Here is a 27,863-nt window from a genome sequence, read left to right on the forward strand (position 1 = left end):
AAGTAGACTGGTGATACAACTTTCCATTCAGAGGAAGAGCAATAACAAAATTGCTAAAGTGGTCACAGTATATGTCACATCAGAATTTTTTTTATCATGACCAACTGGACATCATAAGAAGCCTCCTGATGAAAAGTTTCATGATGATATGACTACAATCAGGAGCAACAGCAGTAAATTTTTCAAGATGGCTGCTATGATGGCCAATTTGGACATCAGATCAGCACCAACTATATACATCAGGAAGATTTTTAAACTGGCCACTGTGTCAGAAATACTGGCTTGCAAGTTGAACCATTTTTAATTAGGATGGCAAATAGACATTGGGCTACCATTTCTGCACTCTAATTCATGGTATTAATTCATACCCCAAAATATAATTATATATACCATATATATACAGAGGTCTCGCTATGATTTTAAAACTAGGTGTCCAGGACTCCCATTTTGGTAAAAATAGGAGTCCCACAATCAAAAGTTGCAGTCTCTTCTTTCCTCAGAATCAACACAGACGTGAGTACATCTATTTTTAGATGGAGAGGTTTCCGTAATGTAATCACTCACTTTAATATAGCTTCATTACAACAGTCCATTGACAGGATTGCAAATTTATGGTTTATTTGTCTATGTACTTGTAGTAATTTTAGGCAATAGTTAAAAAGTATTGATTTGCTGTTTTCCCCCATATTTTCGCAAATACATGTTAAGTCAGAAAACAGCTTAGACCTTAAAGTGCATCTCGCAAATTCCACAACATAGCATTGTTCCATATGTTTCTGACCTACATAAGTTGCATTTTAAAGTTAAATCTTTAATAAAATAATACCTAGGCTTTGCTTTCAATGATTTGTATATTTTTCTGAATATATCTGCCCGATGATTTACGAAAACAGACAATCTAATAAACTGGTACATCACAGACTTAGCAAAGGGCGCCATTATTTCCCATCTGGACTACTGGTTCAATTAGAGTTTCAAACTAAGTTTATGACAAAATAGTGTACAAGAGGCAGTTAACATATATCCAGATCACCGATTCTGATCTTAAAACACATGTTTGTATGTTTTATCATCAAAGGATGTGATGCAGGAAATTGATATTTGCTACCCTACTCGGAAAAAGGTTAATGGTCAATCAGCTATTAAAACATATGCTCGTGAATGGGCAAGAGTTTGTTTGTCAACGTAAATATCAAAACTAGGCCTAGCTAATGATGTCCTGATGAATACATTTTGCTACAACACTAGAACTAACTGGGCTAAGGCGAGGGGCATTTAAAAAAAGTATGGTCAATATACCTCTTAAATAGCTCTTGTTCATCCATCAGAGTGAGACTGAATTTTGTCAATTCAAGTAAGGACTTATTCCAAACACTAAGCTAGGCATCACACACTTTCTTACACTTAGCTACTGTCCCATCCGAACTATCAATTCTAGCAACTTTAGCACTCTTCTGAATCTTGTTGCAATCTTTGCAAGTTTGCCGTTTGACCCAAAAATACTTATCCAAATTTATGAATGGCATTTTGTCTAAGTCTCAACATGTCTTGATTCTGAGGTCACATGCACTACTTATTCCGATACATTCGGAAATGAACACAATAATGAGAGATAAAGTTGTTTTTTTGATGTACTTTTATAAATGACCACATGTACATCTCTGGGTATTTCTTCCTCTGAATTCAATCACTGTAAATATCAGTACATTTTCCCACCTGGCCGCAAGTCGAAGCCTTTGAACTTGCCGCCCAGCTATTGCATCATGTTCTTTTTGATGTACTCTTATAATGGCAACATGTATGTTCATCAAGGGGTCTTTCAGTCACTGAATTCTGTCATTGTAAATATCAGCACAGCTAAATGATCAACACATTTTCCCACAAAGCAGGTGGCTGAAGCAGGACTGGTGAGTCTTTGAATTTTGCCGCACACCTATTGCATGCATAAGGAGGACTCCTGCCTCAGTGATTTTCTGCTTCCCAGATCAAAAATTGGCACCCAAATAGGTGTAATTAAGTGTTTCTGAGACCTCTGTGTGTGTGTGTATATATATATATATATATATATATATATATATATATATATATATATATATATATATATATATGAATGATTTCTTATACCAACCATTATATCTTATAATGGTGTTATTTTAATTATGGATACAATCTCTTATACCACCTGTACACATTGAAAATACTAAAACCTAAAGTTTATTTTAACTCATTTCCAAATTGGAACTGTGGCTTTTAGTAACAACTGAAAAAATGCCAATACAAGCTCCTCCCGTATATGGAACTTTACATAAGGGACAGTGATAAGCATATATATTCTTAGCAAAATCTAAGTTAAGATGGTTACTCAATTAAGAGGAGTCTCTTGAGGATGCTGATGATTTACTTATCAAATTTTTTTCCCAGTAATTCAACCTAAGACCATTTCTTATTTTTAACTGCTGATTGCTGAAACCATCTTTGATATTCTTGACTAATAAGATTATCAAATTAGCCACAGTGGCAGCCATACTGGATGGAAGATCAGCATCATTTTCATTTAAGATAAACACAACACCTTCAGAAGACTTTTCCTGAATGTCTCATGATAATGACCATTCTTTCAGGAGAATTAAGTGACCAGATTTTCAATATCTTCATTGTGGCAGACATACTTGAGGTCAAATTGGCAGTTTTCATTCAGTGTCAACAAAATACCATAATTAGTTTTCTGGTGTTACTACATGTAATATGACTTTCCATTTAGGACAAGTTGCAAATAACAAGATTTTAAAGATGTGTCAGCTCAGTACCATTTTCATTTCAGACCAACCAGACATCACAGAAGGTCTTTTAGTGAAAATGACATGCCAGTATGACCATCCGTTCTCGTGTAGTAGTGGCCAAAATTTTTTTTCTTCCAAATGGCCATATTGGATGCCTGGGTTTCACATTTTGCATTTACAGCCAACTAAACATCATAAGAAGTACTTTGGTGGTCATTATGGACTATTCAGATGGATCAAAAGGAGACCAGAATATGTCCTCTAAAGTGGCAACAAGGTGAGCCAATCAAATGCAAGACTGCCTCATTAGTATACTTGTATCTTGCTCTTTAATGAACCCATACAAGATGCAAATTTCAATAAGTTTGATCAAAATTGGAACAAAAATATGGCTAACAAGCTCAGCCAGTCAGATGCAAAATCACATCATCAGTGACTAAAGCTACTGTATCTTGCTCAGCTAAAACTAGCAACACCTATCGGTGCCAAAGGGAGGTATTCTTCAGATGCATGTGACATGGAAGTGCAAGCAGACGTATGATTGGACCCAACATTTCTCAGAATAAAAGCTAGAAGGGAAATAACTGATAATGGAATATTTCATTGAGGGTCTTGGTTTTAGCTTGTTTCCTTACTGGATGGATACTTAACACTGCATGATGAATTAATAACAAATTTATAATTCATTAACACATAAGTCAAATTAAGTCAACACTGTTCTATCCTTAGGTGTTTAATTTTTCAGCATAAGCTCTTTCACCTAAACACCCCTCCCCCTTTCTACCTCTCCCTCTCAGCTCTAACCATTTCCAAACCTATATGTACCTCCTACCTTATAAATGTTTTCTAACTACATCTGCATTCTAACCCTGCTCTTTTAAAACTTTTCTACATATATACATGTACTATTTACATATATTGTTTTTAATAACTCTGATTTTCAACATTTGGTTGTAAGGCGCAAACAATGATAAAAAGAAAAACAGAATGATATTTGTAAAATAAATACAACACATTTTCCTTAAAACATCCTATTTTTTTATTTTACCATCCTTTTCATTTTTAATTTAGTTTTGATATTTTTTATGTCACATTATGGGGCAAGCTCAGATTCCTTCAAAGGACAATTTAATTCTCCAGTCAAGCTGACCGATGTCAAATTTGTCAACCGCTGCATTCATTTAAAATAATTTTAGATGATAATTGATTGCAAGATCATTAATTACATCTGCAAATCTGAACATCAATAGCCTGTTACTACAAGCCTTTCTGATCTATTACAACTGCTATAAAGCATATCAAACATTTATCTCATTGATTTTGAGGTTAAAGAAACAGTTCAATGCTTTACCACATCCAATAATTGTCAATGCAAAGGCTCCACAGACAACTCTCCAGTTTTCTCTGATCTTTGGGTGCTTCAGCCAGCTAGCAGAAAAATATACAAAAGAAATTACATATCAACAGAAATGGTTATCTAGTATAAATTTAAACAATACAAAAATTTGTTTTATGTCCCACCAAATGACATAAATGCAATATAAAGTATACATAATTCATGTGGGTGAATGAATGAAGATGAAATTAACAGTATAAGCTACCCCAATAAATATATAAGCATGAAATATGTGCATCAAATTCTGGCAAAAATGATTTTTGAATCATTCTAAAAGAGAAAGATTGAGAACAGTAACATTTTTTTACAATGATGTCACTTACATATGGGTCTGTAATATCAATGTAATACTGTTAGATGGGTCTGTAATATAAATGTAATACTGTTAGATGGGTCTGTAATATCAATGTAATACTGTTGGATGGGTCTGGATTATCAGTGTTTTACTTTTAGATTGGTCTGGATTATCAATGTTATACTGGTGGATATATCTGGATTATCAATGTTATATAATGCTGGATGGGTCTGACTAGGAATGTGATACAAATGGATTGGTTTGGAATATCAGTCATATTAATGGATGTGTCTGGATTATCAATATAAGACTGCTGGATACACTTACAAAAAAATCAGGATATGTCTTGTGACACCTAACCCTCTATCATTAAATTCTATAATTTTACAATCATGGTGTGTGTATGTGTGTGTGTGTGTGTTACCCAAACATTAAAAGAAATAATTTGCACAAGATATCCTGAAAAAGGTACACATGTACCTTGTTGAATTGGATAAAGACTTGGATGACACATAGGTGTTCCCTGAATTGATTCTGTTCAAAGATCTGGAGCTAGTGGCTGGAAGTAGGAGGCTGAAAATTAGAGTTGTCAAAACATGAATATAACTCTTTTCTTTCAATAACTGCATGAAATATAATTACTTGGGGTAGAAAAATTAATTACCTGGGAGACTGGGATAACTAAAATTTAATGCCAGGCAACAATGATTCCTAATGTGAAAGCCTGGCCAGGAAAATAAAAGAATTTATAAAAAAAATGATCATGCTAAAAATTAAAATGGAATTTGGTTTGTTTTTCAGAGACAAACATCTCACCATCAAATTGTCACTCTTGCCACCTACAGCAGGATGCTCGAAATATTTCCATATAGTTCCAAAATTTCCATATAATTGCAAAATTGAGTTGCAAGCAACTGCAATCAGTAAGATGCCACACTAATCCCCAGGAGTCGCTATTCATTTTCTGATGAAGTAATCACAACCCAAACTCCAATTGCTCAAGGTAAACCCTCAAACAGACAAGATTCATGAATGTTTGTCTTTTATAAATACACTAACATATGGCAACAAAGTCTTACATATTTTGGCTTGACATTATTCCTGAAATTAAGCATGTGACAGTTGTTTCCATTTGCTAAATTTAGCAAAAGGAATATAGCAAGTTTAAATGATCAAACCAATCATAATTGTTGTTGCATACGATATGGATTTGGATTTGTAACGTTGCTTTAACAACTTTTCCGTCATATCGCTACGATATCTACAGTGTGACAGTTTATAGTGATGTCTAGCACTGGGGCATCATGCAACAGACATGTGGCATGATGTCCTACCCAATCACATTATCAGGCCACCAGTGCTAACACTAACCTCTTAATGCTGAGTGCCATGCGAGACAGCTGTTAGTACCATTTTTGTAAGTCTTTGGTATGTTTCAGCCAGGGATCGAACCCACAAACTCCCGCATTAGAGGTGGATGCTCTAACCACTAGGCTACAGGAGCGGTCTGCATACGATATTAGCTTGTGGGTTAAGAATGAAAATCCCACATGGAAGGTTTGAGTTACCTGATAGTTTAGACAAAGAATTAATAGTATTGGGTTAGTAATAGTGTAAGCCATTGTTATATAAACTCAGATAAACATACAATATAGGTAAGTTTGTGGTCAGGGGAGGCCAACTAAATGAAAGCTGATGAACAACAAGACAGCATTAAAAATTAATTTTGTTCATTTATTGTTTGTTTGCTAATCTTAAGTAATTAATAACTGTGTGTATTTGTTTAACACATTCCACTTACAGGACTAATGCTGTATATATATATATATATATATATATATATATATATATATATATATATATATATATATATATATATATATGTGACAGAAGGTGCTGAATAATTTTGATAGGCAATCTTAATAGTCACTGCAATAATTTACTGGGCAACAAGAGAAGTCAGCTGGGCAACCAGATTTTCAAAATTTGTTGCTCAGAGACAAACACGGATCTTCAAAAAATGTTAACCCTGTAAAATCTTGAAAACATTACATACAGAGTATATGGCAACCTTGACTAATATTCGTCTTGTTCTTACACCCAGCATTTAAACAGCTAAATATCTAGTTAACAAGACCTTTCTATCTGATTTTAAAATGGAAGACCTATGCTATCTCCAGAAATCGAGTCAAGTTTTTAGAAAACTACTTAAGTATTTTCAATTAAAATTGGCGAGCCTGAAAGCAAAAATTTCAGTACATACTTTGAGTTATATTTTGCAGTGACACCCTTGAGTAGCTGACTTGTTCTGAGGATGCTTATATGCAAACAACATGAAGACTAAATATTCCAAAGACAAGAACCTTTTTGAAAAACAACATTATTTGGGTCCGGAGTTAAACTGTATCAAATACTCCCTAACTTCTTATCAGTTTCCAACTCAACTGAAGAATCAATCTGTTAGTTAATCAATATATATAAAAAATCAATAATATATTGAAAAATAACAATGAATTCAAATGTTAATCTCCTTGGCAAAATAATCATACAGTCAACAACATTATTACATTAAATACACCAGGTTTTTTAAATACAGCTATGTAGCCATTATTATGTAGGTTATCATGAGGTGCATGTGTGTGTGTGTGTGATTTGGATTTTTAACACAGCTTTAAAAACCTTTCAGTCATATCGCTATGATGTCTGCAGTGTTGCAGTTTATAGTGATGTCTAGCACTGGGGCATCATGCCGCAGGCATGTAGCATGATGTCCCACCCAGTCACATTATCCTGACACCAGGCTGACCAGTCCTAACACTAATCGCTTAATGCTGAGCGCCAAGCAAGGCTGCTGTTAGCATTATTTGTGTAAGTCTTTGGATCGAACCCATGACCTCCCGCATCCGAGGCGGACGCTTTAACCACTAGGCCACCGTTATCATGAGATGAAAGGTGACATTATGTAAATGTACTATGTCCCTACATGCATGACCTAACCCAAGGGACACTGATGCAACATCAAACATGGGCATTTGGATCTGCTTGTCCAGGAAGTGTACAGTCCTACTAACTTATATTGACATCACTTATGTCAACAAGCTGCCAATGTTGACAAAAATGCAAAGTCCTGGGCCCATAATCTGTTGATAGTACAAAATGTAACAAGCTTATGTTAAAGTAGAGATAGAAAATAAATGTATATGTCAACAGAAACACTAGGTCCCAGCTTGAACAAATCATTTGTTTTCTTATCATTTATGCTGACAAACTGCCAATTCTTGTATATTGTTATCTGATACTGCAGTCACATTAAATAGGCCTTTGTCAGGTCCTCTGAAAATGACATTTTGTGAATACTTCAATACTGCATGTGCCCCTCATCAAAGCAAGCTGGCTACAATCTTCAGTAAAATAGTTATATTTTATCCAAAGAGAACAAATGTCAGGGTTAAAACAAAAGAAGCTTGCATAAAATTCAAAACTATTCTTATTATTTCCCATCCCCACTGTTTTGCTAAAACATTTAATTTTAATTCATTTAAATTTATGTATTGATTATGCTGAAGATACTTTTAATTAGTTATGATATTATGCTGCTTCTTCTGTAATTTTAGTGTGTATATACAAGTTCTACTTGTGCTGAATTAATTCATAACTTGTTGACAGGTTGTCATTTCCCTATGAATAGTCTCAGCCCCTTGGTAGCCTCAATAAGATGATTATGTTTGCTGCCTCAGGCAGGCAAGAACCTAGGCCACTTTAAGTACTGTATCAAGTAAGTAACAACTATACAGCCATGTACTACTGGTGACAATGAATATCACAGTGAAATGTTTATTGCCACATACTGGCTGACAATGGGATATAGATCAAAGGAAGACTACTATTTTTATTTTAATATACATGTTTATATGTGTTTTCTAGCAGGATGTGACAGGTACATTAATTTTTTTAACATGTGGCCAATATTCGAATTCATGGGTTTTTCATATATTTATACAGTGCTTAGTATATTAAGGATTTTATTGCACAAAAGATCAACCATTACAGATCAATTTCACTTGCATATGAAATTTCGTTTTTCCAGAAACAAACACCAACACTTATCTCAAAACTATGTATGTCGACAATAATACATTGGGCCCAAAGATGTAGAGATAAACGCTTAGCATTGAATATATTATGATACCTTCTAAGTCATGAGCCTTGGGTTAAGTCTCCTATTCCAGGCGTATGACACTGGACTAGTGTGTAGTAAGTCTGATTTAATCTGTTCATGTCTTTCAAACCTATCTATGGTTACAAGGTGTGGTTCTCTAACACTTCCAAGTGATGACCCAGGGGAAAAACATATGCTTCATTTAGTTTACTTATGTCCTTCAAACCAGTAAATGGTTATAGTGTGTGGATCTCAACAGTCTCCAATTCATGAGCCAGAGGCAGCATTAAACTTCCACTTAGACAAGACCCAAGGGTGTAATCCAAATATTGTTTGCAAATGTTATAGCTCTGTCATTCACAGCGACAGATCCAAACTTTAAGATTTTCAGAAAATACATTACAAATTTAGTTTTAACAAATATCCCCACCAAATCCCTTATCTGCACCCCCTGAAGTAACATCAAAACTTCAAAGCCCCACTGCACATTAACAAATCACAATGTCCCAAAGTTTGAAGGCTGTATCTTTAACAGTGTTAGTGGATACAATTTGAAGGCTGTACCTTTAACAGTGTTAGTGGATAAAATTAGATAGCTGTACCTTTAACAGTGTTAGTGGATAAAATATGAAGGCTGTACCTTCAAAAGTGTTAGTGGATACAATCTGAAGGCTGTACCTTTAACAGTGTTAGTGGATAAAATTAGAAAGTTGTACCTTTAACAGTATTAGTGGATAAAATTTGAAGGCTGTACCTTCAACAGTGTTAGTAGATAAAATTTGAAGGCTGTACCTTCAAAAGTGTTAGTGGATACAATTTGAAGGCTGTACCTTCAACAGTGTTAAAGAATAAAGTTTGAAAGATGTACCGTCAACATCAACAGTGTTAGAAGATATACACTACACCAAGATAATAACTCATATCCCAAACCTGGTTGGACGGCCATTAGTATTTGGTTTTGCTATCTCAACATCTTCGTCTTCTTCCTCATCCTAAAAGTACAGGTTACATGAATGAAATGCACGATAAATACACGGACATGAATGAAATGCATGATAAATACATGGACATGAATAAGTGGGGTGTTTTCTCCAGCTTTTCCATAAAAGGGGCCCTTAAAATCCCCAAGGTGAAAATGTATGGGGCCCTTGTAACTTACAGAGGGATCTCTCTATCATTTCCTTATTTACTATGAACTTATCACTTGCTTATTAAATAAACTTACAATACATTCTTCTGAATTACTCCAATTTCTGTGGTAAAAACTAAAGGATTATCTGGTAGCTAGGGCTTGAAGATAACATTAAAATGGACTAACCCATGGTTAATGACTTTGCCAATTGAACACTGAAACAGAATCACTACTAATCTGTTGGGGAAGTGAAAATAACCACCTTCACAATCATAACAGTTACAGGGCTCTCAAAAGAGTTTCATGAGGCGGAGTCCTGGACTCTTGTGGAACTCAGGAGTCTCAAGAATATTTCTGCGATTCCCTGGCATAAAATCAGGAGGTCCTTACTTTCAAAAGGATAGAAACAAAAAATAAAAAAATATATACAAGCATTATTTTAATACATATCAGGATTGAATTCTAAGCCATTTATAATAGGACACTGAAAAGAAAATATTTTTTGGCAAATAAAATGTTAAGATTAAAGATTACGCATGTACATGAAAAGTTGCAATTTTTACCCCAACATCAAAAACAATTTTTTTTAACAACAACGAAATCATCAACAATCAGCTTAAGTCCCAAGACAGATCATTCAGAAAGCAGTAGTTTCCTCTGCATCTCCATTTAAACTGTATTAAACAACCTGGATTACACTGTACAATATATATATAATATAAATACATACAGACATGTAGACATAGTCAAACGTGTCCTAAGTCACTGGTCACAACAGCCATTCTAATATATGTAATGTGATCATCAGTCATCTGTGTTCTGCAGTCACTGACCATGTGTTTCTTAACCAGGCAGTGGTTTCATCAAGTATGATATGTATATGTGTGTATGTGTATATATATATATATATATATATATATATATACTTTTTTCTTCTCATACACAAAAAAATATTTTTTCTTCTAATAGTATGAAACAAAGTGTAAACTGTTTATTATCAATTTGGGGAAGAGACTGAAATGTAATATAAGAAGACTGTGGCATGGCAAAAAGTTTATTATCATTTTGGGGAAGAGATCATGTATGAATTCAAATATAAAATGATCAAGTACGCATTTCCTGATTTTTTTAAAATTTCACCAATTTCTTGGAGTTTTGTGCCAAAATAAACATCAGAAATATGAGTATCTGAACTAATGAGCCTTTTGAGAATTATTATCGAGGTTTATTTTTGAAAGCTATTTGTTTATAAGTGTTAATCTAATTACTGATCCATGAACAATAAAAACATAAAGTCATCTTTGTGTTTGCCTTCAATGCATTCTGTATACAATCATTGCTCAAACAATAGCTGACATATATCTGCTCTTTAAACTTCATACTGAGAACTGGACCTGCCTTCAAAGATCAACTGTATACAAAAACCACTTGGTATTTTCCCATGGGTGGTCACTGTAGACAGATCAGACAATATAAATATATCAACCCCAGTCTAACACAGATAAGATGACAGTTTACCTTGAAATCTGATGAAACTGCTGACCAAGTGTAGAATTTTCATTGCAGCATTAATACACGTCATCTGATTGCAAAACATTTTATATATTGTAAAAGCTAATAAAATTATCTATAATGGGCATGTTTTCTTTGTATATTTGATGCTATATTAATGGAATTATTACTTTAGAATCACCAAAAGTAACAGATTTCACACATCATTGGAAATAAGTGTTGATCATGCTGCAGTCACATGACACCTCTCTTCTTTGATACAAAATGCAGGTTATTAAATTTTTATGAATATTCATGAAATTTTCAATCCAATCAGAGGAAATGAAAATGATTCAGTCAGTGATTGAAGCACGTTCTGATGATATTCCTACACAAAGAAATAATCCCTCAAACTTTATGCAGATTTGACCAAAAGATTGGAAATTTAAATAAATGCATTACATGTCATCAAAATTGGCATATTCCAAGCTTTATTTTGCTACTAAATTTATATATTGGAAACATTTATAAACCAACCACAACGAGCACTGAATTTTTAAAACATTTGAATCTCCCCGTGTCGACATTGTCTACCATATTTTTGAATTTTCTAACAGCTGATAACAATGTTAACTTCCACAACTGATGTTACAAAACTAAACTCATTAATTTCGTACAAATTGGTGTGCCAGAAGAACATGCTAAGATGGTTTTTTTTAATTATTTTTATCGTATTAATGCTTGCTGTACAGTTCAGACAGTATACAGTCGCAAAATGAACACACAAAGCATAGATTTTTGTCCACTATAAATAGGCTCAAGTTGTTGATGCTGTAAATATCTGAACTGACGAACGGTCATCGGTTTTAAAATATGTTCAACCATATATTCATTATGTTATTGCATTTGTTAAATTTTGTAATGGGACATTGCCTGATGAAATAATGATAAAAAAATCGCATCACTATCAGACAAATGCAAAGTTTCGATATCATAATTTTTTTAAATACTACTTTGACAAGTGTAGCAAAGTAACTACACGCACACTGAAAGTGGGTTCTTAAATTCCCAATGCATTGATAAGATTGAAAAGGATTCAATACTATTTTCAAAATACAAAGTCTGAAAGTGATAAATTATCTTGCAGGTATATGATATTGAAACATTAGTTCCCTGGTCCATTCTTCAAGAAGCTAAATATAACATCACATGATTTAGAAGATGAAACCAACTTGAATCCTATTCATGAAACTAGGTCTTTGCATCAGTGTTTCAATGACAGCTACGAACAAATATTCCATTTGTTTTGTTTTTGAGGTTGTTTTACATACATATGAACTATTGCTACCGGTAATGTGATATATTTGTATTGTCATAAAAGTTGTGAAGTGTTTATATGCTTTTCATTTATAAATGGAGATAATGAAGTTGGACAATAGATTTAATGAGAGCAATGAATTCAGCAGGAAAAATGCAATCAGAACACCAGATTCATAATAATATCTCAACAAAAAGAAAGTTATAACATTTTTTATGGAAAGAACATTTTACTTCGGTTCCATGACTGCCACATATTAATCTGAATACATTTATATAAGACACAAATTCAAGAAATTTGTAAATATTCTGGAAATTAAAAGTTGCATAACTTTTTTTTTTTTACTAATAGAGATATTTTAAAAAATTAAACTGTTTTGTAATGCTGTTAAACAGATCTATATAAAGAAATGAAGTGTTTCCAGTTATTTCAATATCAGAAAAATGACTGGGCTTGCTAATGTGTGTGTGTATGTGTGTTTGTCTATATGTATATATATATATATATATATATATATATATATATATATATATATATATATATATATATATATATATATATATATATATGTGTGTGTGTGTGTGTGTGTGTGTGTGAGGCCTGGGCCTGATGTCCTGCTTGCCAAAGGAAAGTGAAGCGTCTCTCATAGCCTCTCCATCCCAGGTGTAGTGATCACCGCAGGACCACTGTCTCGTTCTGCGGAGCAGGAGGTTACTTGCAATTGGCCTCTCCTACACTATTGTGTCCACAGCAGCACCTTCACGCAGGGCCCCGTTTTTGCAGAGCCTGCTGTGTGGCACGACCGAGTGCCCGGCGGTATAACTGGGTGGGCAGACTGGGCTCGTTAGCCTTGGCAGGCAACCAGTCTAAGAGAAGGGAAACTCTGACTCCAAACCTGGCAGATGAAGCTCGTTAGCCTTGTCATTCAGTTCATCTAGGAGAAGGAAACTGATTCAAAACCCACCAAGTCCACTGTCTTGTGGATATCTTAGGGAGAAGGAAAGGCTACGTGAGTAAACCCAGACAGAAAATCTGTAGTGGAGCCCCCAAGGCGACTGGGTGTCAACTATGACTTCCTTCCGGCAGCTCCTGCATCCAAACCGGTGCCAAATGTCATGCTCAACATTCCTTTGGACCCCACCAGCAAGGATGAGAGGGGGATCCTGACATCTGGGCAGCCCAGGATCTCCATACTCCATGCCCAGGCTTGCGCCCTGGAGAGGACACTCCAGTCTCGCTAGTGAGTGAGGAAACAACACGTAAGCTGACAGATTACAGGTTATAAGTCCAACCCGATTGGCGTAGGGAAAGGGCACCATGGGTCAGCTTTGACAGTGGGAGGGATCATCGTGTCCCACTGGCCGACTATCGCCCGCCTCAAGGCGGGCAGCCCCCGGTCAATAAGGTGTTGACCCGCCATCGTCTGCCTGCTCCAGTGGGTGTCTGGAGCTCAGTGTGTTATTCAGCATGACAAGCAGACGGTATTTCCACACCAGACAAAAGAAACAAGAAACCAATAAAGAAGACTCCAGCTCTTCGATTTGCAAGCTGGAATGTGCACACCATGTGTACAGGCATCTCTGACGATCTCAGAGAAGTGGACGACACCAGAAAGACAGCCATCATCGATAGAGAACTCACCAGACTAAATATCAGCATAGCTGCCCTCCAGGAAACCAGGCTCGCCTCTAGTGGCTCCCTCAGAGAGGAAAACTACACCTTCTTTTTGGAAGGGTCGAGAATCTGAGAAGCCTCGCCAGCACAGAGTGGGCTTCGCCATCAAAAACAATCTCCTGGCCTCGGTTGAACCTCCCACAGGGGGCACTGAGCGTCTCTTGTCCTTCTGCCTCACCACTGCTGCAGGTCCTGTCAACATCATCAGTGTCTATGCCCCCACCCTCACATCGTCAGAAGACGCAAAGAATCAGTTCTAAGGGCAGCTGGACGAACAGATCAAAGGATGCCCCAAAAACGCACCACTATTTCTCCTCGGCCACTTTAATGCCAGATTAGGTGGGGACCATGAGTAATGGCCTACCTGCCTCGGATATCATGGCACTGGAAAGACCAACAAAAATGGTCAGAGACTGCTGGAGCTATGCACCTACCATGGCATGTACATAACAAACACCTTCTTCAAGTGTAAGCCATAACACAAATTGTCATGGAAACACCCCAGGTCTCATCGCTGGCACCAACTCGACTTGGTCATCACCAGGTGCTCTGCCCTTAACAGCGTCCTCTCCACCAGAACCTACCACAGTGCAGACTGTGACTCCCACCATGCCCTTGTGAGCTGCAGAGTGCGACTACAGCCACACACACTACACTGCTCAAAACCAAAAGGACGCCCTTGCATAAACACTGTGCAGAGATCAGTCCCCGCCAAGGTGGACAAGGCTCTCCAGGACCTGCCTGAGCACGATGCTACAGCCAACTGGAATGCCATGAAGGGTGCCATCTACAGTACAGCTATGTCCACGTTTGGCAAGAAGGAATGACCCAGCCAGGACTGGTTCAATGCACACCTATCAAGGATGGAACCACAAATCGAGGAGAAATGAAAAGCCTTCATAGCTTACAAAAAAATGCCCTAATGAGCGGATGCTTGCTGCTCTCAGAAGTGCCAGAAGTAACACCCAATGCATCGCTTGACAGTGTGCGAACGAGTACTGGCAACAACTGTGTGAAGGGATCCAGCGCAGTGCCGAGTCCGGACACATCCAAGGTATGTACAGTTGCATCAAGAAGGCTCTAGGCCCTACAGTGAAAGGGGTCACTCCCCTGAAATCTCTGATGGGACAGAAGATCACAGACCATGGGCAACAGATGGCCAGATGGGTGGAGCACTACTCAGAGCTATACTCCCCAGAAACGTCAGTCACCGATGCAGCCCTCAGCAGCATAAAGAATCTGCCCACCATGGAAGAGCTCAACAAAGTGCCAACCTTAGAGGAGCTCAGCAAAGCAATCGACTTCATCCCAAACGACAAAGCACTAGGTAGTGACAGCATCCTGCCCGAAGCTATCAAACGTGGAAAACCAACGTTGATTAAAACACTGCATGAGCTAATTTGCCTCTGCTGAGAGGAAGGAGCAGTCCCCCAAGACGTGCGCGATGCCACAATTGTGACCCTTTACAAAAACAAGAGCGACCGCAGTGACTGTAATAATTACAGAGGGATCTTGCTCTTGAGTATCGTTGGTAAAGTGTATGCCCACATCATACTCAACAGGCTGCAGTTGCTGGCAGACCGTGTGTACCCAGAATCCCAGTGCGGCTTCAGAGCAGGCAGGTCGACGACAGACATGATCTTCTCCCTATGACAACTACAAGAGGAGCAGAGAGCAAGGTCATCGACCTCACCAAGGCCTTTGACTTGGTCAGCAGGAAGGGCCTTTTTGAACTTCTCAGTAAGATCGGTTGCCCCCCCTCCCAAACTCCTCAGCATGATAATCTCTTTCCATACAGATATGAAGGGAACAGTCCTGTATGATGAATCCTCCTCAACCTCCTTCCCAATTAACAGTGGTGTGAAGCAGAGCTGTGTGCTGGCACCAACACTTTTTGGGATCTTCTTCTCCCTGCTCCTGTCCTTCGACTCATCCACGGATGGTATATATCTACACACCAGGTCTGATGGGAGGCTGTTCAACCTGGCACAAGTGCGCTCAAAGACCAAAGTGAGAGCTGTGCTCATCAGGGAGATGCTTTTTGCAGATGCCGCAGCTCTTGTGACCCACACCAAGAAAGCCCTCCAGAGACTGGGAGACCATTTTGCTAATGCCTGCATGCAGTTCGGTCTCACGATCAGCTTGGAAAAAACAAATGTCAGCGTGCAAGATACCATCATTGCCCCTTCCATCAAAATCAACGGTGTCACCCTGGAAGCAGTCAACAACTTTACCTACCTGGGGTCAACCATCAGCAACACTCTCTTGCTTGATATGGAGCTGGGCAGAAGGCTTGGAAAGGCAAACACGATCATGGCACGACTAACGTAAAGGGTGTGAGAAAACAACGCGCTGACAGAGCACACCAAGGTCCTAGTCTACCAGGCCTGCGTTCTCAGCACCCTTCTATATGGAAGTGAGACCTGGAGTACCTACATGAGGCAAGAATGCCAGCTCAACTCCTTCCATATACGGTGCCTAAAACACATCCTAAAAATCAGCTGGCAAGACGTGTTCCACACAGCGAGATCCTGCAGCGTGCAAGTACCCCCTGCTGAGCAAACGCCGCCTTCAATGGCTGGGACACATCCGACGCATGGAGGATGGAAGGCTGCCAAAGGACATCCTATATGGACAGCTGGCCACTGACATGAAAAGAGTTGGCTGCCCCTCACTCTGTTTCAAGGATGTATGCAAGAGGGACATGAAGGCATGCAACATTTCACCCGATGGCTACGAAGAACTGGCAGAGGACCGAGGCACCTGGAGACTGATGGTAAACAATGGCATATCAGTCGCTGATGCGAGGAGAGGCCAGTTGGCAGCAGAGAAACATAAGAGAAAGAAGAACATGCAGCAACCACAGTAATGCAGACTTCCCAGTATGTCTGCACCAACTGCAGTAGGGACTGTCACTCACGTATAGGCCTGCACAGCCACAGCAGACGATGCCAACAAAGACAGACAACACCCCAAGGGCACTATTCGCATGGTCTTTCGAGACTGAGTCGCCAATGATGATGATGATGATGATATATATATATATAAATATATATATATATATATATATATATATATATATATATATATATATATATAAACAATCATTAAAAATGCAATTGGACAAGTGTTAAACCACTCATCTAGTAAAGTAGTGAGACTATTGTACTGACCCTAAGCACTGACTTAATTATTGACGATGACAAATGGTAGGAAACTGACCATTCAGATAAAAAATTGCATTTTCTGACAACAAATAATCACAAATTATAAAGAACAATCTGTTTTAGTATTTATATTTTTGTCAATATTCACTGCATTATGGTGACATGTACACATATTTGCAGCCACCACAAAACAGCAGAAATTTAATGACATGAGAATACAGTCACAAATATTATCAAGACAGGACAGCAAGCAAGTACAAGGAATGCTAGGCAAATGAATATGAATGGTTAAAGCATTACCCTGGAATAGCTATGATGTTGTGAACTTCATGTACTAGTATTTGGAGAAATATGAAAGAGCACATGCTACTTCACCTGTCAATGGGCACAAAACTTGTATGGAATCACACAATGCAAGCTACCTACCCTTAATGGCAGAGAAATATGTGATAAAAAAAAAGAAAGTGGGTTCCTTTGAAGCATAGCAAACTGCAGCATCTTTGAACATGGGCATCTTACATAAGCCTGGACATGAACTTTCAACATTTTTTTAGTCTTGTTGGTGAAATATTTTGCTGATACTAATGAATAATTGTTGAATTAGAAACTGAACTGGATTCTGTTTGATTTTAGCAGGATTAGTGACATTTTAGCAGGACCAATAAAAAAAGTGTATTATTGTGATCCTGTGGATTAGTGAAAAGAAAAATACTGACTTCAAACCTTGGCAACTGGCTTGTGATGTTGCCAGTATGCACTGATTTCATCATTCAAGCTGTTTACAGTGACATATGGCCATGATAGATGGCTCAAATTTCACTGAAATTACTATTAAAAAATAGAGGATTTCTTGAAGACCTTTTAAATTGGCACAGATCAAATATAATTTTTGAGATTGCTTATAGCCAATGATGTGAATTTGGAATATACTTTTGTTAACGCTATACATTAAAAAAAACTATTACTATTATTTTGTTTTCTTTTATTATTGCCCTACTGCTCTGTATTAGGCATGCTCTGCTGAAGTACTGATATGAAATAAATCGAGTGAGAAACCAGAAATCAAATACCAAACCTGAACATGCTTCAACTGGATAGCGCAGATTATAGGCGTTACCTTAAGATCTCGTTTCGTTTTGTCTTCGGATCATTTCACTTGAGCTTTATATAAATACGAAGAAAATTTTTTGCTTCTAATTATAAGCAACAAAAATTACGACCCAACAGACTTCGTTTGTATAAAAAGAAAAAAAAAATATACATAAAAAAATACTTGTGTTGTTCAACTCGTACATTTTCTCGAACTTTAGGGCCTTTAAATGGTTTAACTACATTCGTTGATCCATACAGTCGAACTCTGTCCTCATCGTCTGATTCAAAGGCATCGTCAATGTTGAACTGTTTGTCTGAAGTCATCGTTGAACGGCTAAATTTGTGTGCATTTCTGTCATTACGAAATAGAAATAATTTGCCGCTTAACTCAAGCAAAATAATGCTCTCTATCATCGATATGTTTAAGTTGGTAGTATACTTAAAAGTCAAGCGTCCAATTAAAAAGGACGCTTTCTTGGACAAAGGCATAAGGGGCTATTTGCAGGTGCTTTTGCGACTGTTTCATCAACGTTTCAGCCTAGAAGTAATCACCACATTGACACAATGCCAATATTTAGGATCTATACAAATACACCAAAAAGTGAAATTCCAGACGGCTTCCTCCTCCAAGCGTCACATTTCATTGCGAAACAACTCGGAAAACCAGAGTCGGTGAGTATAGAACATGTTATTTATTGTTATACACCGGGGGCCATGTCATAGGCACATCCGGGTGCGATTATGGGGCACAATTTGCATCTGAGTACTTTGAGCACAGACACTCGTTCAGTCATTTAAACAAATTGGAAAACTATTGATAACATCAATGATAGTCTTACAATGTAAGAAGTATCACGTTATTCATGTTTTGGTGGTGCTCCTTACTGCAGAAATAACAGCGTTGTGTAACGTGCGCCGCATGGTGCGGTGCATAGAAACACCGGAATGCACCGAAACGCCGGAATGCAATAAAAGTACCGAAACGCAATGTCATATATACCATAGCTGGAAATTGTGAAATTTGCAACATTTAAAACAAAAAAAGAAAATAACATTTACTATTAATAGTGTATAATACAATTTTTACATAAGTTTAATGCTTAATCTGTTACCAGTAAATATATATTAGTAATGATTTTGTAATAATGCCAGGATGAATGAACTTCGTGAAAATCAGCAATTTAAATAGCCGTACAGTGTAAGTGTAACTATCAAGAATTATGCACAGACAATTATTTTAGTAATTTAAATACAAAGTTAGATGCAAAAATGGCATGTCAGATCATTTCCGTATTTATTTTGGAATTTACATCACAAGAATTTTTTGGTCCCATGATTCAGAGTAGTTACAATTTCCATATCAGTTGTTCAATGATAATAAAAAGTAAACTCAGTTTTCCTTTCATGACATATTTTTTTTAATACCCATATGTATTCACTTCTTTGTCAATGGCATTATTTGCATATATTGCTAAAACATTAAGCTTCAAAAAGTGAAGCACTGATCAGTGAAGATTTACACCAAAATTCCATAAAATACCTTGAGTTACATACTTATACGATGAACACTTGGCATGATTTTTTTTGCTGTTTGATGAATGTACATTATTCTTAGATCCCACATTATGGTGTTTGGACCAACAGTAGAAAGAAGTTTGATTGCTTTCATGTAATTTTCTTACAGATATTACATTTTGGTAACAGTTCTCAATTCCATAATTGGACTTGTCTTTATGCTTGTAATTTAAGATTTGTATGTGTGTGATTTGGATTTTTAACATAGCTTTAACAATTCCTCTGCAAATCCGGTGCGTTTGAAGGTGATAACTGATGCAGGAGCAGCTTTATCAAGGTTTTAAATAATTTTATTTAGGATGTTATTAGTCTTCATTTTAGTAAATGTTTTCAATGAAGTTAAGTGTCAAACTATTTTGAATGTAGTTTGCATTAAAAATTATTGTCTTCATTTATACAAGATATTTTCCTCAAAGTAAGTAAGTCGCAACTACTTCTTAATTCAAGCAATAAACGAAATTAAATTATATTATATAAAAAAAATCAGCATAAATAATAACACTATTTTCATTGCATTTTCATTTTTTTAAATTATAATGTATAGGAAACCTTGCGTCTTTTTATTCAAATACACTCAAATATATTGAGTTAGACTCAAACATACTCAAAGACGTAATTTTTAATAAGTCAACCTTGCTATCATAGAAATCGTGGAACGAAAGAAAAGACCAAACATATAATGGTCCTAGTACGTAATGTAGAATACTGTCCAGGAGACTCAACAATGGCAACATCTCAGTTTCAGACTTGCGTAGTTTTGGAACCTTCAGTTTTGGAGGTCAGTTAATCTTGCATGTAGTCTGCAATTGCATAATGCCCAAATAGAATTGATTGGTTTTGAAAAATGTGGGAACTTGTGAAGTTTGTGCAGGAATTTGTTGCTATGTTCAGGGTGCAGAGGGGAGAATAATTAAATAGCTTTTCAAAAATAACATTGGACCTAGTCGTGGTCAAAGTTTCATCAAACCCTTGCCACCCCATTTTTGAAATATTTTGATATTTATGTTGGGTTGTGGGCTCAGAGCTAATTGCCTATAGAAAAGTTGGAATTTACTGCCACCACACAGTGGCAGCATGTGGTTGCTGCTTACTAGCGGGCCAAACAACCTTGAACAACCATTGAGCCATACATGCATGAAATCAATAGGAAAAATATTTATTTTCTCAGAAATTGAGAATATAATATTATTTTGTCTTTAATCTGCTGATAGATAAGATGAAACTACTGCATTGATAAAATTTGAGCAGGTACTTGCCATTTGCAATGCTAGTCACATGACCATAAATCCCGCAGCCTTCATGTCCGTGACATCAGCAGTCTAAGAGTCATGTAATTCCAGCAATAAACCTGTCTAATGTTGTTCAACAAATTCAAAAATATTAAATGAAAGTCATATTTGTAAGAAAAAAACAGAAGCCAGATTCACCAAGAAGAGATCGCATGTCAGTGCAGGAGTCAAGTGATACCAACATTATCCAGGGGTGCAGAAATCCGTTGTACGTATTGTCTGAGTCAGACATTTGTTCTTATGGACAAGCAATGTTTGCATGGTTACTTGTCCATTGACAAGTAAATTGTGGCTTTTAACTTGACGGGCAATAGTTCCCATTTTGTCTGAGCAAAGTTTACACAATTGCCGTTCAAGTACCATTATGTGTGACTGATGAATTTTTCCAGGAATGCATCTGGATGGGTAAATAAAGCTATGGCCAATTGGTGAAAAATTTAAGCAAAGTTAACAAAATGTTCTAAAGCTAAACTTGTCTCTGATGGGGAATGAATACATTAACAAAAAGAAAACGTGTTCAGAGATTCTTGGCTGCAGGAGTTTCCTTGGCTCACGGTTAATGATGAACAAGGAGTCGTATCTCTTAATATATGCAAGAGATACTCCTCAGCTGCAGACAAAACAAGTGGATTATTTGCAGGGCAGGTTATCACAAGGAAACATACTGTTAACACACCAAAAAGTGCAAAATACATGTCAGTTAAAATTTGATATTGAAAAAAGCCAAATCTGAGAAAAAGAAGTGAGTGATAGAGGCGGAGTAATAAAAAACATAAGTGTGAGCCAAACCAAGCACTACAAGACGCTGTTTAACACAGCATACACCACAGCAAAGTAGAGAAAATCTTTTTCAGACTATGAATTTCTTTGTGAGATTCAAATCAGAACTGGAGTTGAACTTGGAACTGATCACACCAACACAACTTCATGCATAGACTTGATGAGCAGTATATCAGACGTCCTACTGCAGAATGTCAAGGATAAAAGATCTAGAGCTAAATTCATATCCATCATTTCAGATGCTAGTATTGATTCTTGTTCAATTTGATGACCCCAACCCAGGGATCGTCCTAAGCTTCGCCAATGTCGCAAATTGCGATTTTTTTTCCTTATTGGCAACAAAAATATCCCATCTGGCGATTTTTTTGGCGACAGACTTTTTGGTTATTTAATTTGTACATACAATCATAGATTTGGACTGGATAAATTAAAAGGGAGAACGAAAGGAAGCCACAAACTTGACTAAGCAATGCATTGGAATCAATCTGTTACACAAACAATCCTTTGTTCGTATTGACAACCCCATCATTACAGTGCATTGTTACATCATAATCTGCTTATGCTGACATCTGGGCTGAGTACTGTATGCTGCGATACAGTCAATCATGCTACCGCACTATACCTACAACTGACCGACTTCTGAAGACGTGAATAGAACAGATACAATTAATTGAATGGCTAAATCTTCTGTTGGTTTTTTTTTTTTTTTTTTTGCATATACCAGTACAAAAGTTTTGCTGAACCTTCATAGAAAACCGATAACCTTTGAAGTACCGACTACTGTGTATAAATACAAAGCAAATGGAAAAATCTCAATCACAATTATGTCTGTCACCAGTGCAGCATTTTACTCATTGATCTTTTCCTTTTGCCATCAATCCATGTTACGGCTGCTGAGACTTAAACTCCGAAACAAGAAATAGCACAAAAAAAACCCCAACCAGTTTTGCATAATTAATAATAATTATTTATTTCTCAAAATACAAGAGTGAAAGAATCTCTAAATTGGGTGTGAATTTATGCTTATATATACGGTCCAATATTGCCAGGTGTTGACTCGTGTAAGTTTCATTCGTGGGAATGGAGATCATATTTTGTTTGTCGAGAAAATTTATACAGCATTCAGTGATCATTCTTGGGATTTAGGAAGCAATTCACTACAAGCTTTGTAAGCTAGCCATGGGGGGGGGGGCTGCTGATAGACTACTGGTGTCACCTGTCAGTGCTGTGGACTGTGAACGTGGATTCAGTAAGATGAACCTCATAAAAACTGACATCAGAAATAAACTCTGCATCTCGTCTCTCGAGAATTTCATGAGAATCAGCACGTACAGATGTGAAAAATTAGACTTTGAAACTGCATTCAACAAGCGGGCAGCCTAAAATTGCGACGGATCTTCATGTAACACTTTGTAACATTTTGTTAATGCTTGTTGTAATTAAAGAATTAAGTAACCCATCTTTTGTAATTTTCATTGCCTGTTACATTAATAGACTAAATTAGCACTTGGAAAAATGTACACTACTTGTTCTGGCGACACTTTTTGAAAATTGGCAACAAAATATTGAGGTTGGCAATTTTTTTTGCGACAGCTTTTTAAAAGCCAGGACCATCCCTGCCAACCATAACAGTCCAAAAATCAGAGACATCAAAATATCCAGTATATTTTACATTCCACTAATTGACATGCATTGAAATAGTCTAGCTCGATAAAAATAAATATTTTGATGGTTTTTTCTTCCACTATTCTTTTTAACTAGTAAAATACAATAATTTTTTTTATATGGACAAGATAACTTTCAATTCACTTGCCCGTGGACAACTTGATTTTGAAAAATATTCTACAACCTTGGCAACAATGTTGACACACGGTCAGTGCTTAATGAATTTGGCTTTCTCCAAGTTTCTGCGAAAGCAGCAGGTTTCTGGACTTTGTTCTTGGAATAAATATGTTGAGAAATGCTCATTACATGCCTTTCATTTATTATTTGTGAATATTTTTTATGAGTGGTGAAATGCACAGAGACCATATAAAATATAGCACAGCTCTCATCAAGGGATAAAATTTCAAAACAGTAGAGTTAAGTTACATAATGTTTGTAACAAAGTGTCCAGAGAAAAAACACTTGTTACAGTCTATGTGTGTAAGCATTACCAGGGAAATCAAGAAAGATGGGTGGTATCAACTAGAATATATATTGAAAATTTTGGGCTTGAGTGTATGCTGTATTTTTGTACAAGAAAGAAAAAAAAGAACTGAAAAGGAAAGGAGAAAAACAGATGCATAATGTTTCAGAATTCCAGTCCTTTCATTGTTCCATAGATAAAAAAATATCCACTGTCCATAAGTGCCTGATGCTAACTTGAAGCTTCTGTAACTGGTTGTATTGAGTCTAGATTCCTGTAAGGCTTGTTTAGAAAATAACTAATTATTGCTCACCATAGTGAGTGTAAATTTCTAACTTTTGGTAAACAGACTTGGTTTCATTTAAACATTTGTACATTAGTCTCTCCATCAATAGAAATAAAATTTTTAGACCATTCTTTATTCGGAGTAAGTAGTAAAGTAAATTGCAGCTTAGCTGTAATTAAAATAGAAATTATTTGTCTAATTGGGTCATTAACTTGCTATTATTATCCTTTTCTTATTTTTTGTCTAATTTCTGGTTAGTTTGTACAGTATAGTCCAGCTTGGTTGTAATTAACATAACCAAACCAAAAGCTTCAGAAATTTATTAGATTGAAAGCTGAATGAGCTGGCATTGCTGTGGTAATCATAATGAACACATTAAGAATATACAAGATGACCATAGAAAAATAAGAAAAGGTTCACAATAAATGGGATTTACAACCTTTGAAACTAAATCCTCTTCTACCTCCAATTTGGAGTAGCTGAACTAAGGTAAAAATTTAACAATCACTCGTCCCTTAAATTGTAATATTTGTAATTGTAATATTTACTTGTCCCCATTCCTGATTATACAGTCTTTAATATGATGATGAAAATGTAAGTGTCTGTTGGCTTTAAAAATAATGAAAGAGTACAATGATTCGTGTTCACAATTACTGCTCAGAAATTTTATCAGTAAATCATGCCTCTTATAAGTTGTCAATTCTTTTACATTTTGCATTCCAGTATGTGACAGTACGAATTCACCCAGAGCAGATGATGTGCCATGGAGGCTCCACTGACCCCTGTGCATCAATAGAGCTGCTTAGCCTTGGTTCATTGGGCCCTACAAATAATGAACATGCCAAAGCTATAAGTGATTTTATTGAAAAGCATCTGAAAATACCTAGACAAAGGTATTAACTTGTTAAAAGAGAGAAATTTTCTCTCTCTCTCTCTGTCTCTCTCTCTCTCATGTGCACAACACTTCAAGAATGGATAGGAAACATTTACTTCATTAAATAAATGTTATCAAAAGATCCTCTAGCAGTGCAAAAAAAATATTCTAATTTGCTTTGACAGTTTTGCCACTTTAATTTTGTCATATGCTCTGTCATCAAGGGAGCACACAACTTGAATGGGCTGATAAAAGAACAATTTTTCAGTGCCAGTCCATGTTGGCCTAAGTACCTTTCACTCAAATACACATGTAATGGCTTCCCTCTGGTACATAGTCATACTTTCGAGGTTAAAGTTACAAATTATCCTTTTTACGCCAATTACAACCGTTTTCAGCCAATGTACAATGCATCACACTATTGGTTAGTTAGCATTACACACTAAGGGAGGCAACTCATGAAATCCAATAGATGTCACTAAGACAAAGCACCAATATATCTGTTCGATTTGCCAAGGTGTAGATAAGGTTATTGGAACCTTGGCTAACAAAGATGATGCCCTGTATAGTCACACTTTATTGTAGTACAGATTTTATGTCTTTATATTAAAAAATTAAATTAGGCATGTTACTCATAAAAATATGAACATGTTTAAGTATCTGGTTCACCTGGAATCAGCTGCACCATGGAATTTTCTGTTTTGGATCTTGTTTTCATTAACTGAAGTGTTCATTTGTTTTCTACCAGGATTTATTATAATAAATATTCATTTTTGTTCTCCAGAATTGTCTTTTTCAATCATGTGGGTCAAGATTTAGAATATATTGGACAAAAACTTGTGCCTAATCCACAATCCCTAGGTGCAATACTAAGATTAGGAACCAATCAAAACCAAGTCAGAAAAGGTTCAAATTATTTTCTCAGAGGTTTCTGGAGGGCTATTTTAAAGTCTTGACAGACTTAAAATAGATTGTAAAAAAATGTCAACCTTTTTGAAAGCTTGAATCCCTTGTAAGCAATGACCTTAATACATGCACCCCAATGTCTGTATTGGAATATTCTTGTTGGATTGTATTTCATGGGTATATTTAGAGTTTAAGGTAAAATGCATTTAATAGGAATATTTATTTTAGTTCATTATTTTATTTTTCCAAATATTTTTTTCTTTCTTTTCAGATTCTTTATCAATTTTGTGGATCTAGATTCATCAAATATTGCTTTAGGTGGAAAAACATTTGGCTGAGTTTCTATGCCAGCTCCAGCTGTTCTTTTCAGTACGCTGTAGACTTTCTGCAATCTACCATGCCATTGCTAGTAGGATATACATTAGATGAAAGCTTAGCTTTGTTGCTTAAATTTTCATATTGGTCATAAAAATAAGTTTGCATTATCCAAGAAGGTAAATACAGGTTGAGTAGTACACTGTTAAATTGAAGCTAATTTGATCACCTGAATCAAGCAATGTTAATTAAAATCAGGATAGGTACAGACCCATTTTGGAATTTTGTTGCTGTCAGATCTTGAAAGCAAATAAAAAAACTTATGTTACAGAATTGTGTTAGACTTTTTCTACCTGCTATTCTGTGACAATTTTCTTTTTAATTTCTTGCCCTGTTTTATTAAAACTTTTGATTGGAAAAATGCAAATACATGCTCATAAACCAAATGCACAATCCTAAAAATTTATGTTGTATTCTAATATTATTCTGCATTAGGTGAGAATGCCCTTTGTCTTCCGTTTAGAACCTAATTTTATAGTAAACGGTGAAGTGCATTCTTTATCGTGAAATATAGAAGCCATTTTTTTAAATCCAGAAATGAATAGAAATAGTAATACAGTGACCACTCCAGTGGCCTAGTGGTTAGAGCATCCACCTTGGATGCAGGAGGTCGTGGGTTAAATCCCTGGCCGAGTCATACCAAAGACTTACAAAAATGGTACTAACAGCTGCCTCGCTTGGCGCTCAGCATTAAGAGGTTAGTGTTAGGACTGGTCGGCCTGGTGTCAGGATAATCTGACTGGGTGGGGCATCATGCTGCATGGTGCCCCAGTGCTAGACGTCACTATAAACTGCCACACAGTGGCCTTTATAGTGTAATTTTTACCAATTTGTTGCAGTTCAAAAGAGGCCATGTACCCATTTTAATTGGCCAGCTTTATAGTATAATTTTTACCATTTTGTTGTACTTCAAGGGAGGCCATATACCCATTTTATATGGCCAGATTTTCAGTGCATAAATGTTGGTCTTATAAGAGGGGGTTCACTGTGGTAGTAAGTAATCATTGAGTTTTATAAACATGAATGTACCAGTACCACTTCCTTTTGTTTTGGAGTTGACTGAGCATAATCAAGGGCACTTTCTCTTGAAACTAATATCAAGAGAAATGCAAAGCCTTGTATATTATTCCAATTCAGGAGGGGATT

At 36.4% G+C, this 27,863-nt stretch overlaps 2 protein-coding genes across 3 annotated transcripts in view; one reads left to right on the plus strand and one right to left on the minus strand.

Moving 5' to 3' along the window:
• The window catches only part of LOC149775280 (transmembrane protein 134-like), a 34,203-nt gene extending 15,210 nt beyond the window's left edge, over positions 1–18,993 (minus strand). Inside the window, exons 1-4 of one of the 2 annotated variants that reach the window (XM_089944057.1) lie at positions 18,706–18,993; positions 9,561–9,622; positions 4,952–5,044; positions 4,132–4,208 (exon numbers count right to left, since the gene is read on the minus strand). In XM_089944057.1, coding sequence (XP_089800183.1) covers positions 4,132–4,208; positions 4,952–5,044; positions 9,561–9,622; positions 18,706–18,993 — 520 coding nt within the window. The remainder of the gene's footprint in view (positions 1–4,131; positions 4,209–4,951; positions 5,045–9,560; positions 9,623–18,705) is intronic. The other variant, XM_089944058.1, reaches the window with a different exon arrangement.
• A 47-nt stretch (positions 18,994–19,040) lies between these two features.
• Positions 19,041–26,990, plus strand: LOC149775281 (macrophage migration inhibitory factor homolog 1-like). The gene is made up of 3 exons (XM_089944060.1): positions 19,041–19,176; positions 25,286–25,455; positions 26,614–26,990. Exons 1-3 carry the CDS (start codon positions 19,069–19,071, stop codon positions 26,678–26,680), a joined length of 345 nt encoding a protein of 114 aa, XP_089800186.1. The 5' UTR covers positions 19,041–19,068; the 3' UTR covers positions 26,681–26,990.
• The last annotated feature ends 873 nt before the right edge of the window (positions 26,991–27,863 follow it).

Source organism: Sinohyriopsis cumingii, chromosome 19, assembly GCF_028554795.1.
Source record: "Sinohyriopsis cumingii isolate HCF-2022 chromosome 19, ASM2855479v2, whole genome shotgun sequence".
Classification (NCBI taxonomy): domain Eukaryota; kingdom Metazoa; phylum Mollusca; class Bivalvia; order Unionida; family Unionidae; genus Sinohyriopsis; species Sinohyriopsis cumingii.

Excerpts from the sequence above, each read along its gene's own strand:
- LOC149775281 (XM_089944060.1), top strand. The coding sequence starts at position 19,069 with ATGCCAATATTTAGGATCTATACAAATACACCAAAAAGTGAAATTCCA. Across the intron at positions 19,177-25,285 it reads AACTCGGAAAACCAGAGTCG|TATGTGACAGTACGAATTCA; the intron begins GTGAGTATAGAA and ends TTTGCATTCCAG. Across the intron at positions 25,456-26,613 it reads CTGAAAATACCTAGACAAAG|ATTCTTTATCAATTTTGTGG; the intron begins GTATTAACTTGT and ends CTTTCTTTTCAG.